This window comes from Schistocerca piceifrons, chromosome 3, assembly GCF_021461385.2.
Source record: "Schistocerca piceifrons isolate TAMUIC-IGC-003096 chromosome 3, iqSchPice1.1, whole genome shotgun sequence".
NCBI classification, from domain to species: Eukaryota; Metazoa; Arthropoda; class Insecta; order Orthoptera; family Acrididae; genus Schistocerca; species Schistocerca piceifrons.
Window position 1 is genome coordinate 412,284,812 of NC_060140.1, and position 16,347 is coordinate 412,301,158.

The window sequence follows — 16,347 nt, forward strand, 5'->3', positions numbered from 1 at the left end:
CAGTTTGGATGTCGATTAATGTGAATAAATTTTGTGACGCATTAAAATTTCGCATTCATTCATCAATAGACCAGGCAGAAGAAAGAAGTTAAGTAACATTCAACATGAATCGTTACAAAGTGTCCACCTCACTCATTCATGGCAGAGGAATCCTTGTCACAACACCTTTGCATATAGCTCTTGTAATGCCCCACACGTATGACTTTGAACATTAAATGCCAAAGAGACAATTGCAATGTTCATATTAGTGCTCAGCACATCTAAACCTATCAAGTGCAGCTAATTTTTTTTCTGTAAAAAAAAAAAAAAAAAAAAAAGTGAAAATTTGTGGACTAATGATCACCCACCAGGTGGCCTTTCTCCAATTTTCAAGTCCTTTATGTTATGTTTCTGTGCCTACACTAATCTCAGTGCCTTGTGGTTAGCTGAGGTAATGGTGCAGCACAGTGTCTCACCAAACTAGTGGATGATTTTGGTGCTGGCCAGTGGTAGTTGGCAAGAGATTTTGTTCATTATGGCTTCTGTTCTGTATTACTATCTGTATATGTTGACAGCAATTCAGCCATCAACACATCGTTTCATCCATCACCCACCTGCGAAAGTGAGGCACTCTCTGTACATCCTTGACTCAGTGGCATGTCAAAAGCCCAGCGCCTGCATTTCTAATATAGAATGTTCTTTGTGTCTGACACACACAATCTAACTGCGCTGATACTATTCATCCTGCCCATTGAGCACCTGACTGTCATATCAACAACCAGTACAAGGCATGACAACATCACAGTCACACGACAAACAGAATTATTCAATTCACTGTATCATCATGAGAACACTTGACAACACAGCAGCTACATCTGATAAAAAAGCTGAGTGTCTACTGCTCTGTGTTCAGGTACTATTGAAATATGACGTTGCTCCTTTGAATAACAATTTCCGGTCTACTTCCAGAAATATTATGCACCAGGACACCTTATTTAACACATTAAACATTCATTTTTCTTACTTTCACATGTTAATTGTTTAATGTCCTCTTTCAAAACTTCACGTGAAAGAAAGGCCATATGGACAAAAAGTGGCATTGCACCTATGTCTAAAACACATTCCACAAATTTTTAAATTGGCACAAACAAAACAGAAAGGGTAATTATAAAAAGGTAACACATTTATCATACAGCATATTTCTCTACCTATCAATCTCTTAAAATATGCAGAGTACAACATCAAAGTAGCAACAAATACAATGAACATTATGTTTAAAGCTTCTGATGCACATTATATTTGTGTGCAAAGGTAACATTACATGTATTTAGAAGTGTAAAACATTATATGAAAAATTAACAGAAAATAAACATGTGGTACACAATATAAAGTAGCATACTTCTAGGTAGTAAACAATACAAAAAGTACAATACAAAACACCTTCATATTACGCCTGTTCCAATCTTAACACAAAATGACTATTGTCAACTCACTATTACAAAATGTTATATAATACTGTACTGAAAACAATGTCAACATATTTGTACTTTAGCATTTTACTATCCAGATTTCTTCAGCTTGCTGGCTGTCGCAGTTCGTTGTACTGAGGGATTGTTTGAACCACACTCACACCATGGAGTCAGTAGCTTATCACAGTGGAGCTTCACATTCAGAACTGTAACTGGAGCATCATCGATACTCATCTGTCTTACTTCTGCAAGTTTATATGAAACAGTATTCATGCCAGTCTCCAAATCACGGTGCCGTGTCACCTGAATCTGATTGAAGCATTTGGTCATATCACGTTTCCGTCTTACACGATCATGCATGTGCCTGCTCATGAAGAAAAAAAATCAGTACATGAATTTTCAATTTAATCTAGTATTCTGAAGCCACAGAAATAGAACAAAATTGAAAAAAAAAAACAGCTTTTTAAACCTGTAAAATACTGCTACAAACATATCAAACAACCAATGGTATACTTACAAGAAGTTCACAGCAAAATTGTCACCAATTCAAACCTTTGTAACATATGAGACTCCATTGTCAAAAATAGGAAAATGCAATACAAGAATATATAATAGATAGTTAAATTACTGTCTGTACTTCTTGTAACAACAAACAGAGAACAAGACAAGTCCCACTGCTGATTTTATGTTCATTTTGGCCTGCACATAGATAAGTAATGGGCATGCTTCTCACATCAACTTTCACTTAAGTGTGCAGTACTTTTAGAATTGGATTGATTTGGTCATTTGGGGGGGGGGGGGGGAAGGGGGGGAGAAGATTAGTGTTTAACATCCCATCAACAATGAAGTCATTAGAGATTAAGTACAAGCTCCAGGATGGCAGGAAATGGGTTTCAACCTAGTTCATAGAGAAAGGACACAGATGATGAATCCTGATGAACCAAATTGCAACCGAGAAGCAATAAAACTGAGAGATAGAAGAAAGTAGAAGTGAGAGAGGGGGGTGAGAAGGAGTAAGGTGGGTGAATTGCTCCACCAAGAAAGTAGCTGGAGGGCCCCAGGACATGTTATGTAGTGGGAGATGCATTCTCTGCACCTGACCAGTGTTGCCCCACCCTCCATTATCACAAGAACACTAGCAATGTGAACAAGTTGATAAAATCTGACGACAGTGAATGACAGCGACATGAAATTGAAACAATAACAAATGTAAAAGAACAAGAAGAGTAAAATGGTTGGAAGGGCAGTAGAGATGGACCCCCTGGATGAGAACAGGTGACAGGGAACCACTCCAGTCCCTCAAGCAGTTGACCAGACCAAAGTAGCCTACCTCACACAAAGAAGTAGAAACCACCTACATGAGTAACACACATTAAACCAGATCAGCTGCTTCGGTGTCGTCCATTAGCACCAAAGGCAGCATGTCAGCACGTTTAAGATTTTGTCATAAATTTGGGCAATCCAGTACAATGTAGGTCACCGACAATGGGGTGGATCCTTATGTCATAGGATATGGCCATGGGACAGCCAAGAACAGCCAACACAAAGCAGAAAGAGAATGGTGGATTCCCTGCAAGAAGCATGAAAGAAAGACTGCTACATGATTGGAGTCCCCTTTGTTGCCCACCGTTTGTTCCGAGAAATCAGAGTACATTATTCTGTGCTTCAAGCTCCCAACTGATGGCACTAAGATGATCGAAGAGCTTGTCCCACTATCTCCAAAGTCGGCATCCTTGTCACCTACTGGTCAGCATGTTCATTCTCCGGGATCCCTATGTGACCAGGGGTCCAGAACTAGTCAACAGCCTGAAAACTACTCAAGGAATCACAGCTGATTATGAAAATCTCGCCCGTGCAAGAACAAATGTGAATGAGGGCTTATTTGATGGCCATCAATTCAGTAGTGAATACAATACATCCATTTGGCAGGGAGAAAAGTTCATTGCACCTTGCATGTGTGTGGGCAAAACTGGTTCATCAGTCACCACCAAGCCTTTAGTGCATACCACTTCTGAACCTGGAAATGCATCAAGGACGGCAAGGAATAGGTGGCAGAAGACCATGGGTCAACAAAGTCTCTAAGTCCAAAGGATAGGTCGGGACAGATCTAAGAGTGGGGTGCACACCATGGAGGCATACACGATCAGTCTCTGACAAGAGGCAACAATGAGGAAAGCTGGAGTTCACAGTGGACACAATATGCGTGCTGCAATTGTGACTCCACTCCTGGCCTCTATTTTGAGAGGTAGAACTCTCTACTAGGAAAAAGAACATGGTAGTTCGGATGCTCAGGAGAGCAGCGAATGTGTATCCCATAATTGAGCAGTCACTGTTATTGTCTGGTTCGCAGTGGAGGGCCAAGCCTCCACAAGTAGGCTGGTCACAGGGGTATTCCTAAAGCCACTTGTTGCGAGTCGGACCTCACAATGGCGTATTGGTTCCAGCATCTGCAATGCCAAAGGCGATGCCAAGCCACATGCCAGACTTCCATAATCATGATGTGACAGTACCAGAGCTTTATAAAGCCACAGAAATAGAGAGAGATCTGCACCCTAGCTAGTGACCAGCACCTCTTCTTAAGCTGGTGAAGATGAGGAATTTACAACAAGGCACCGAAGACCAGTCCCGAAAAACAACAAGATTGTACCATAAAACTAGCAGATTAAAACTGCGTGCCAGATCGAGACTTGAACTTGGGACCTTTGCCTTTCGCGGGCAAGTGCTCTACTAATTTCATTCAAGATTCCACCATGTTCAGCAACTCATCTTTGAGGCAGAGTTTTAGTTGTATGTCTTGGTGGCCAAAAGCTGAAACCATGAGTGAGTGCTCAGGACGATGCCTTTCATATGGCAAGCTGCAGTTGGCATTCAGCAACACCTACAGTTGACGAGCAATAGTACAAGCAAAAATTGTCAGCATACAAGGAGGGTGACGCTGTAGAACCCACAGCTGTAACTAGACCATTGATAGCCACAAGGAAAAGCGACACACTCAATATAGTACCCTGCGGGACCCTGTTCACTTGTATACGGAGAGTACCGTGGGAAGCACCAACTTGAACCCAAGATAAGATGACATCAGGACAAAAATCGTGGGTCACTGGAGATTCCACTCATGTAGCATACTGAAGATATGACGACGCTATGTGGCATCACAAGCCCTTTGCAAACTGAAGACAGCAATAAGGTGTTGTTGGCGGGGAGAAGCTGTCTGGATACCAAGCTCCAGGCAGACCAAACTGTCAGCAATACGACAGCATAGGTGAAAACAGTTCTGTGGCAGATTCAAAAGGCCCCCCACATACCCAAAGTACCGATGCAGCCACTAGCTCACCATGCATTCAATCAACATGCTGAGAACGTTAGGGAGACTAACTGGGCAATAGCTGTGACTCTCACGGTGGTGTCTACCAGGTTTCAGTACCTAGACAATCAGCTTCCTTGTTACTAAGCTGGGAACTTAAACTTGTTCCAGATACTGTTTTAAATGGCTAGGACACAATGTTGGCAATCCATCAATAGGTGTTTGAGCATTTGACTATGGATAAGGTGTGGCTCTGGAACTGTGTCAGGGCAAAGGGCTGGTGCACTGAGGAAATCCCACTCACTGAACACAGCATTATATGGTTCCAGGTGGCATGTAGTGAGAGGTAAGTGAATACACTCCATCTGCTGTTTGAGAACATAAAATGCAGGCTGATAATTCTCAGGTGCACAAGGTTGAACATAATGCAGAGCAAAATGATTGGTAACAACAAATGGGTCACTGTAGCAACATCTGTCAAGGAGACACTAGGAACACCTTTGGGGACTGGTATCAATACAGGCATCAAATCTTTGACCAAACCTGAGGAATGGTATGCAGTGCAATGGTAGTATCATACCATTCCCAACATTCATGTTTCAGTCATTTTATTAGATGGTGGTTCCAGGCATGGAGCTGTTTAAAAGTAATGAGGTGCTCCTTCAAAGGAAGTCACTTATGACTTGTAGAGCTTGTCTATAATCTCTACTGGCCACAGCAATTTCGGAGGAACGCCACGGTAACACCTTCTGTTGCGGGGGGCCCCGAGGAATAGGAGATCGCTGAGTCAGCTGCTGATAGAATGACTGCAGTTGTGCTCTGGACAGCTGCTTCAATATCTCCATGTGACAGGGTGCTAATGGCAAGGCAAAGATACCCCATCAGCATTGTTGAGGGCCCATCTGGGTGGATGTCCACATGAGTGATGCTTAAGGAGGGACAGGGCGATCAGGAAGTGATCCCTGTAACACAAGTCATCACGGGGAAAGACTAATGGCCAAACAAGAGCCATATGCCACCAGGAAGTGTGGGGGGCACCAGTATTCAAGAAACAAAACTCCAGCTTTGCAAGCAAGTTTTTGATAACTTTCACAAAATCTTAGGGCATTGTAGTCACCCTAAATTATGAAGGGTGTGGAGAGTTGAGAAATCAGTGGAGACAACATGTTCTGAGACACTTCACCATTGGGAGGGGGAGAGACATCACAGACGGTAAAATCCAGAGACGATCTCACACGAGCAACCACAGCCTCTGCATGGTATATGTTTGCTATAGACAGAGATCAGAACATATGTGCAAACTCTGCCTGATAGTCTTTCACAGTTAGCGCGAATCTTAAATTAGCCCCAATACCACAGGGGATAAAGGTCCACATTGCTGGGATCCAAGTTTCCTGGAGGCACTACAAAAAGCAGAGGAAACATGTGGGAGACATCAAAGCTCAGCCAGGTGGTGGAAAAAACTGCTACAGTTCCATTGGAGAACCAGCTATCGGTATCCAGTGGGCACTTGATGAGACCAAGCAAGCAGGTTGTGCCCTGTGTCATCTACTGCCACCAGATGCAAGGATATGGCATCAATATACATTGGTCCTGAATCAGGTTGTGTGGGAGGATTCGATGCCACTGGGACCACCAGGATTTCCGCCTCGGATACAGAGACAGAACATGCAGGATCTGGTAGCATGGAGGCCACCACAGTTTCCTTCTAGGACTACATCTTGTCTCTTCCTCCTCCTCCTCCTCCTCCTCCTCTGCAGATGATTTTGATGTCTGTGAGGGCCTGTCTGCCTAAGTTTCAGGGCAAAGAAGGAACATAAAGTCCTATGAGCAGCAGCCTGTGGCCCCTTCAGCCACTGGCTGGCATCTCATTGCAGATCAGCAGAAATGTGGGAGGCAGTGTCCCGAGGGACCTGCTCCTGATGAGAGATGCTGGAGGAGGGCGATGCTTTTCCAGCTGGGTGTTGGGCACCAATTTCCTTGACAGGTGGAGAGGCAATGTTCCCAAAGTGGGTGTTAGGGACAGCAGTAGGAAGAGGGTGCCCAACCACTGCCATGGGAGCAGCTCTGAAAAGCCTGACACAGACGGTACACAGGGTAAGGGTACTGTTGCTAGAGAGGATTACATCATTGTAGCCGTAGCATACGTCGTAATCACAAGTGCAGCATGCAGACAATCATATTTCTTCTTGGCCTCTCGATATGTCAGTCAGTCAAGAGTCTTGTACTCTTGGATTTTCTTTTCTCATTAGAAGACAGTGCAGTTCAGTGAATATGGGGAATGATGCCTTCTGCAGCTGACACAGATGGGTAGACGGACACAAGGAACATTTGTGCACAACTTACGTACACAATCCCTTCAGAGAGGGCTAGCATTACCACACTAAGACATGTGCCAAAATCTCTCGCATCTGAAACACTGTAGGGCAGGGGAACATATGGTTTCACATCACATTGATATGCCATCACCTGCACCTTTTCAGGCAATGAGTCACCTTCCACGGCCAAGATGAAGGCCCCAGTAGCAGCCCAATTGTCCTTTGGTCCCTGTTGGGCACAGCAGACAAAATTCCTGCCCCATCACTTCAAATTGACATGTAACTTGTCATTGGTTTGTAATAGAGGATTGTGGTGGAAAATGATACCCTTTACCAAAAGAGACTTATGGGGAGGGGGTTTACAGTTACAGAAGTGTCACCCATACTGTTACATGCCGGCAGCACTTGTGACCAGGCAGGGAATGCTGTTTTAATCAGAACTGAACCACTCTTCATTTTCAAGACTGCTGCTACTACTACCCCAAACCTACCCACAATGTTTTGAACAAAGAATAACAGCTTTGTGGCAAAAAGGAATCCACTTCCATCCTAGGTATTAGGAAACTATGGGCTACTTCTCCCCTTGTCTCTCAGTCCTACATCCCTCCCACTGCATTATCAGGGAAGGAAGCCTTTTTGGGGCATATCTCTCTGAATTGTAAGAACCTTTCCCTTCAGAAGCGACTGTTGGGGCCGTTGGCCAACAGCGGAATAAAGCTTAATCTGTTTCATATGGGAGTCATCTGCAATGGTGCCACCCACTCTGAATGGGAGGCATCCACACAGCCTCAACAATGGCTACTTGGCTAGTAATTCACTGCCTGGAGTCCCTGTGTCCCAGCCTTGATGAGCATATACTTCTTAGCAAACGTGATGAGTTTCCAGCTCAGGCACCATTATGCAGGGGGCTACCACCATGCAGGTACTTGACGTTCGGCCCCACACACACACCCACAATGGAATGGCTATCGTGTTGGGTTTTGGGCATGTAACTGTTGCGAAACAGGAATGATGCAAAGATACAAATGCACAAAGATGGAATATACACTCCATTGGGTGACCTTCCCTGCATGATCCACATTTTTGTGAAATTTGGAAGAGGTATGGTAGGTCAGACCTAAAAATGCAGACCATGTAGTGTAGGATGAAAAGGTGTGTAAAGTGCTGGAAGAGAGGAAAAAAAAGTAATGTCCAAAATCAAAAACCAGTCATGTGTGGTCAGCACCAAGAAGAACAGCCCTTGGAAGGGCAGAGGGAGAGAATAGCAGTAGAAGGACAGGCTTGCAGACCAGAATGGAAAATAGCAATGTATGGGCTGGGATCCAGTGTTGCCCAAGCACCCACTCTCTTTGAGAGTTGAGAGCCTCCATGTGGGGATGCAGCAGTTTTATTCAACATTAATCTGCTCGTCTTTAGCTCTGGGAAGACATTTTACATTATGATAAGAACACCATATTCTAAATGTGAACATGAAATACCAGGAAAGCCCATTTTCAACACTACTAAATCTTTTGTTCCAAATGTCACTTGTTCTAAAAAAGACAAGAAATCAACTTTATTATAAAGAAATAAATGTTAAAATATGGAGAACACTGCTGTGTAAAGATGAACTCACAGAAGAACAAACCTGCTGAGGGGAGTAATGACATCAATGTATGGACATATGTAACCAAGCACAAAGGAAAATGTTCGCAGCAATTCTTATCTTGACTGCTAATTGCCAACGGAGGAATGAACATGAGATTTAGCTTGACATATCTGAGCAAATAATGTCATTTATTTGTTTAGCAACAGTCATAACTCCATTTACCACTGGATGAAGGCCTCTCCAGACATCTGCACTTATTGCAATTGATGATTTTAAGCACCATGTCCTGCTTGTTTCCTCTTATGACAAATTCAGAATAAAAGTACTCTGATCCATCAGATTTCATTCTGACAATATGCCCAGCAAACATCAGTCCCAAACTAGATACTACAGCTTCCTCAACTACTATGCTCTCTAATCTATGCCCCCTTGTCACTTCTCATTATTCTCCCATCACCCCTCCACTGCCCATGAAGAAATAAGTTTTGGACTATAATTACTGACTTGCTATTTTAGGCAGATTGGGAAATTACTTTTGAATACCTACAAATTTCGATATCTCTAGTTCTGTGAACCAAACCAAACTTTAATCCAATAGGAAAGTGTCGGACTACAATCCAAAAGTCGTAAGTTCAATCCTAAGTTAGTCCCAGAATATTATCACCTCTGGCAGTGATATGAAAATGTGAAAATTGCCGATCTACATTAAACTCTTTGATCTCCCATAACTGGCTCCATAAGTTAGTACAATGGTCAGCAGACAGCATGGGTATGCCACTGCTGCAACAGAACCAAACCTAGTAAGCACTGTAGCATTCAAACTAATCTCTGGTTGAGTACAGATTAAATAAAATATTTGCTAGGGTTGAAACAGAAGGCCAACTTTTGAAAAGATTGAAACAACAGGAATAGATAACAGCAAACAAACAGAACAATTTCTTAAACTATTACGGCTAACTGTAATGCACAAGTACACCTAACACAAAAGAGTGCGAAAGAGTGTAATGGGACATACAAATTAACTCTGTGAAGTATCATTGTTTTAAATGTAAATAAAAATATGTCAGATATGCTACAACTTTAACAGCCCAGTCAACAAAGACCAAGAGAGGTCGAACAGGAAAAACTATTGTGTAATCACAAATTTTGAACAGTGTTGAAGGACAGCCATAAACAACATACTAAAAATCCTGATCAGTACGGAGTAAGCATGAGAATGGGTGTGTTCAAAGATCTATCTTTTATGTTTTTCTTTAACAAATTAAAAACTGCAGCTTCTAGCAAAAATGTTTCCCAGTACAAAATTAAACTATGATGAATTTCCTACAAAAAGGTCCTATTTATTTCTTCTCTAGGACCAATAGTTTTCACATTGCAAGGAATGGAAAAATCACAATCATTATAAATAATGTTTTAGTGGCATAAAATTGATGTCTATTGTTAAACAAAGTGGATTAAGAAAAAATATTAAATTTGTGTACCACATCAAAGTGCCACAGAGCTGTATTAAGGGTTAAATTGTGTTCCAAGGGTGTGATGGGCTGGACAACAGGGTAGACAGATGGGGCTGGATGGACTGTACATACATGAGGGAAGGCAGGTGGTCATGAAATTCCCTTCTTCGTAGATTTGCAAAATGGAGAGCAAGCAGGCAATTCCTCAATATCTATATCACACTGCATCACAAAAAGCAACTACAGGATATTTCACAAAGTTATACTCACCCTTCCACAGCTCACATTATGAGTCTCATTCAAAGCAGTGCACAGAGATGCCCATAGGGAGGGGTGTTTATTTTCCACAATGTGTGATAACTCTACATTCAATACATATATGAGTTGTTAATAATACAAATGCAAGAAAAGCATATGGGCTGATTCTATGCAAACTTCTGCCTTTTCTACACTGCTAAAGCGGAAACTGATTCTTAGTCACTCTCTACAGCAGTTTTAGTGTTCTTGTGGGAAAGGAGACTTCCTCCACCCAAGTACTGCTCACTTTTCAATTTAGAGACTATTTTGCCCCAGCATTTCCTGTCCAGTTCTCTTATATAAGTGGGCAAAATTACTTCACTGACCTCATGTTTGTATATTAAATTTATTTTAAGTTAATTGAGTACTTCTTTATAATTATTCAGTGAGCTATGTAAAATATGTTTCTATAAACAATTACTGACAGCTGCGTAATTTGTAATATGTAGCACTGGTGCGAAAAGGATTGTATTTGTAAACGTGGTGTCTTGTTGCTGTCTATCATCGGCAGCATATTATAAAGCCATGTAACAGTGAAGTCACTAGGTGGTGAATTGATGAATGACCAGAAACTTACTACATTTCTTTCACCATAAATTGTATCACTGATAGCCAGCATAAATCTCTTCTATCTATCAATTGCTAGCACTTAGAGAGTAGACTACAATGAGTGGAGCCACTTACCACACATCAGTGTCATATCTTCCAAGGTGGAAGTAAAAGGTGTGATGGAATAGGACTGATCATGTTCAGATCTAGAAGAGTAATCTGTTGTAATGCATTGCTTGACTTATGCTGAAAAATCTGAAGTTCTATAACACCTACGTGACCTTCTGTTGTAGAGCAGACAATTTAAGCTTCTGGGCCTCTTCAGATGTTGGGGAAGCTGAGGCTGGGGTGACACATTTGATACTGCCAATCTACAAGAAGTATTCCACCCACTGACAATGGCAACAATACATATTGACAGCTGCAGCTGTTGAACTTCTTCACATAATAGCTCATTTAACAACTGCAAGTAATTAATCACTTAATAAACTGAAAATAACATGATCATATATACATGACCTCAGTGAAGTTATTTTCTCTATTCATGTGTGAGAACGGGGCAGGAAATGCTGTGGGGGTAAAGTTGCTATGTAAACTTAAAACTGAACAGTGTTCATGAAGAGGGAAGTTGCCTTTCCCAGAAGAATGCCACAGCTGCCATACACACTAAGAATCAAATTCCCTCTAACATTGTAAACAGTGTGCAGAGATTTACATAGATTCTGTCCCCATGATTTCTGTGTGTTGATATAATTATCTGTATTGTATGTAGTGTTAACAGACTTTGTGGAAAATAACACTCTCAGGCTCATCTGCACATTACGGAGCCAGTGATTCATAAGCGAGTTGCAGAAGGGTTGGTATAACTTTGTGAGGCACCTTGTAGTTGCTTTTTGTGAGGAGTGTGGTAGAGAAAAATGGGGAATTACCTGCACACTCTTCATTTTGCAGACCTATGAAGGAAGTAAGTGCAGGACCACAATCCGGCAATGTACTTACCCTCACACTTCTAGCCTCCATCTCCATCTTACCATGCTGTTACACCCCAAGAACACAATTTATCCCTTAAGACTGTTCTAATACATTTATATCTAGTATAATCATTTAATATTTGTTCTTAACCCACATTATTTAACAATATACATTAAAAAATATTTTTAATAATTTGCAATTTCTCCATCCCCTGCAATGTGGAAACTATTACTCCTAGAGATAAATGAATAGGATCTTTTTTGGTAGGAAATCTAATGCAGTTTTAACTGTAATCATATTGGCTACATTTGGAAACTATGACTGTGTAGAATAAATAATTAATGCAGTTTAATTTTGTGCAGGGAGAGATTTTCCTTAGAAGCTGCTCTTTTTGAGATACTCAAGAAAAAAAAACATAAAAAAATTACCTTTAAATACCCCACTTCCCCCACACTTGCACTCCACAAGACAGGGTTGTTCATTATACTCCTCCCCCCTCCCCCACCACCACCACTGTACAAAAATTTGCAACTACACAATTTTTGCTCCAAGTTTTCCTTCGCTGGTTGGACTATAAACAAAGAAAATAAGCCTTGGTAATAATTGGACGCTTTTGGTTTTCCAAACAATTTAATTCATCTGAAGGTGAAAAACACATTATCTTTAATGAGTGTAGTGAATATCACTGATTATCAAAGAATTTTGCTTTTCACAACACTCTGTATGTACATAACAGATAAGTATACTATTATGGGCAGAACAGAAGCATTTGCTTCTTCCCGATCGCTGCTGCAAAAGTAATGGCAAAAAGAGATAAATTACCTGCTGAATTGGAAAATTAAACAGAATGAGTAACTGAGCAATCGCTACAAACCCTATATGCACGCGCGCGTGCGCCCACACACACACACACACACACACACACACACACACACACACACACACACACACACAGAGTAAAAATAAAATCAGGACTGGTGTGTGAATTCATTAACAGCAAAATTTCCGTTCCTACAGTACTAAACATCATCCATAGAAAATCAGAGCACAATGCGTGATAGCTATTTACTGAACTATTTAGATGAATTGAATTCCTATATTATCAGAACATTTTTCCCCATTTGAAATAATTATCTGTTTTTCTCGTGTACAAACAAAATTATGTGAAAGGACTGCTAATGTGTGTTGCAGTATGTGTATTAATTCAGATCACAGCAACTAATCCACACTAAATCATTTTATAATAGCAACTATTACACAACCATTTTTCCAACATAAAAATCATTTTGTAGCATTGTGTTTATGACTGCAACCAGTCGCACAAAATTATAAACTTGATGTGTTTTTTCTGCCCATATGGGCATAGTATTGTGTGTTTCAGATTTTCCTCTAGTGCCCCATGCCTTATTGTGTTTACGTCTGATACAGGACATATCCTTATGCTATAAAGTAAAATCTATCCTAACTTAAACTGCTATAGCATAGTCTCCTGTTGCTGTCCGTTGCTTTTTTGCAGGTGTGTAGCTTAAACAGATGATGCAAATTTGATACAATGATATTGTTACGTTTTGCAGCAAATTTCTGTAAATGACAAAAATAAAAATGTAACCCACACAGCTAGTAAGGAAGCAGCAGTCGGTATTGTAAGGACAAATTGTTTACTGTCTTGTGGCAAGATACTGCAGCAAAATAGATCTTTTTGTAATCATTCCACTGTTTTCAAAGGCTTGGACTGTAAACACTTTTGCTTTTACATGAGCACATTTCTCAGTTAACAATGCTTGTGTTTTTGTTCTAAAGATATGTTTACCTTCAAGGCTTAGTTATCAAAGGTGTGGCATTTGACAGTGTGACTTAACATCTCTTCTTTCCTTTCACAATCTATTAAAAACAACCATTTATGGGAAAGACACACACACACACACACACACACACACACACACACACGCACGCACGCGCACACGCACACACACACACACACACACACACACACACACACACACACACACACACACACACACACACACAAAAAAACAGTATTTCAAGATTTTGTACAGTGGATTAAAACCAGTGTAGATTTGTTTGCTTTTACAAGGTCCATAAAATTGGTGAAGCAATTACTTTTACTGTTAGTGAAGTTATCTGTGGTATCTAGCTTTTTATAAACAAGTAACGAAGTTTTACTGGTAATGTCCAGATAATTAATACTTCAATTTCTTTCATTATCTACTGCGAAAATTATATGGTGTGGGTTGTTAAATTTGACATGTAATGACTTAAGTTGTATGTGGAGCCCTTAAAAAGTAAAAAAAAAAAAAAAAAAAAAAAAATCACCTAGTTACCTTGAGCTCGAGATTATTTCAGCATAAGTCTTTTTTATTGCTTAATTGTTTATTTTCTATGGAATTGATGAGGACTTCTGCAAAGAGACCACTTAAATGACTCTCCATCATTAGGCTTACTGTTTCTTTATGAGATTTACTTACTGCTTTGATTTTGAGCCAAAGGCAATCAATATAATCTGAAAAGTGTGGACATGTGAAAGCAAAACTGTTTACTAAATATTAGCAATATGATCTAAGCACATGAAAACATGGAAGTGATTTAAAAAAAAAAAAAAAAATTGTGTTGTGCTACGACATCACACCAAAAGATTATAAACAATGTGACGTTACAATACCAGGTGCTGCTTCATCCTGAGCTGTCATTTCACTGACAGTATTTATAGACACTCTGCAAAATATGACTATAATGGCATTACATCAAATTTGTAGCACTACAATCCACATCAAGCTGGAAGGTAGCTCCATGTTTTGAGGAGGAGTGAGAGAGAAATTTGAAGGGCTTGAGGTCTGCATGAGTGTGACCGCAGGCAAGTGACGAAGTCCATGTTGCCAAACTGTGTTGCTGTGGACAACAATTAGGTTCATTTGGCTATGGTACATTGTGTTATATATTCAAATCTATGAGGGAATAACAGGTATTGTAACCAATTTAAATCAATTATCTTCATGGGAGAAATCTTACTCCATTTCATGACAACCCTGCATCAGCTGCTTCATAGCTAGCGTCTACACCATGTCAGAAGGCGAGAACAGTTTTGTGAAGACATAAAGAACAGTTTTCCTCAAAAAGGCTATTGTCTAGTGACATGGTCAAAAACAGTTACAATATTTGTCATTTTAAACAATGGAAAATCTGGAATGGAATAATGACAATATTATGAAAAGAATAGTTGCTGCTCACCATATGGCAGACATGCTGAGTCCCAGATACAAACAACAAAAAAGATTGTCAAACAAGTAAGCTTTTGACAAGAAAGGTCATGTTGGGCAGCACGCTCAGCAACTGGGTGGTCCAGTTGTTTCTGGGATACAGTTTGTAAGTGACCAATCATGCAGACAGACAGCTTGTAGGCTGTCATGCCCATGTACAATGCAGCACAGTGGTTGCATCTTGACTTGTCGGTCATGTCATGTAATATTCAACATAGAAAAGTAAGGTTAGCTTATTCCACCAAAATATTAGAGAATTGAGTAATAAGGTAGAAGAGCTTCTTGCCTGCTTGCAAAATTTAGAGGAAAAGATAGACATTCTGTGCCTCTCTGGGGTTAGATAAATTATATACAAAAGATTACAGTCTACCAGCTTACTCATGCAGAACTAATATGGGAAAAGGAGTTGTTGCATATTTTAAGACAGAACACAAGCTCAAAAGCATTGACACAAGTAGATTTTGTAGTGATCAGCACACAGAAGTGTGTGCTTGTGAATTAATGCTGAAAAACAGTCCACTTTTAATTGTAACAGTATACCACATCTCCACTGGGAAATTTTGAATTATTTATGAGGACCCTTGTTTCCTTACTGTGCTGTCTGTCAGACATCGGCAAGCAGTTAACAGTCTGTGGTATCAATGTACATTTTCTAAAGGATTCTGATAGGAAAAATGATGTGGAAACCTTATTTGGAGTCTACAATTTGCTCTCAGTAGTTAACTTTCCAACAAGGGTGGATAAAGACAGTAGGTCCCGAACTGATAATGTTTTCTTTGATGAGGCACAAAGCAAGAAAATAACTGTTTACCCAATAACAAATACTCTCTGATCATGATGCACAGTTAGTTATGATAAATAACATTGTGCCTTACAGTGTGGATACACCTTTGTGGAAGTCAGTCAGAATCATTAATGACTACAGGGCAAATGTTTTTAAGAGCAGTTTACAAGAAACAGCCTGGGATGAAATTTATAAAGAACCAAATGCCAATATAAAATTTAACCTAGTCCATGATAAATTCATACCAGCATTTGAAAGGAGCTTTCCGCATAAGCTAATCAGAAGGGACATTAAACAATCATGTAAGAAACCATGGATCACTAAGGGGATAAAGTACCTTGTGAAAGGAAAAGGGAAA

The 16,347-nt window shown here is 40.3% G+C and overlaps 1 protein-coding gene across 1 annotated transcript in view; it reads right to left on the reverse strand.

The window, feature by feature from the left end:
* Positions 1 to 338: 338 nt before the first annotated feature.
* The window catches only part of LOC124788322 (beta-1,4-galactosyltransferase 7), a 28,577-nt gene continuing 12,568 nt past the window's right edge, over positions 339 to 16,347 (reverse strand). The window contains exon 5 of the mRNA XM_047255561.1: positions 339 to 1,812. Coding sequence (XP_047111517.1) covers positions 1,539 to 1,812 — 274 coding nt within the window. The 3' untranslated portion in view covers positions 339 to 1,538. The remainder of the gene's footprint in view (positions 1,813 to 16,347) is intronic.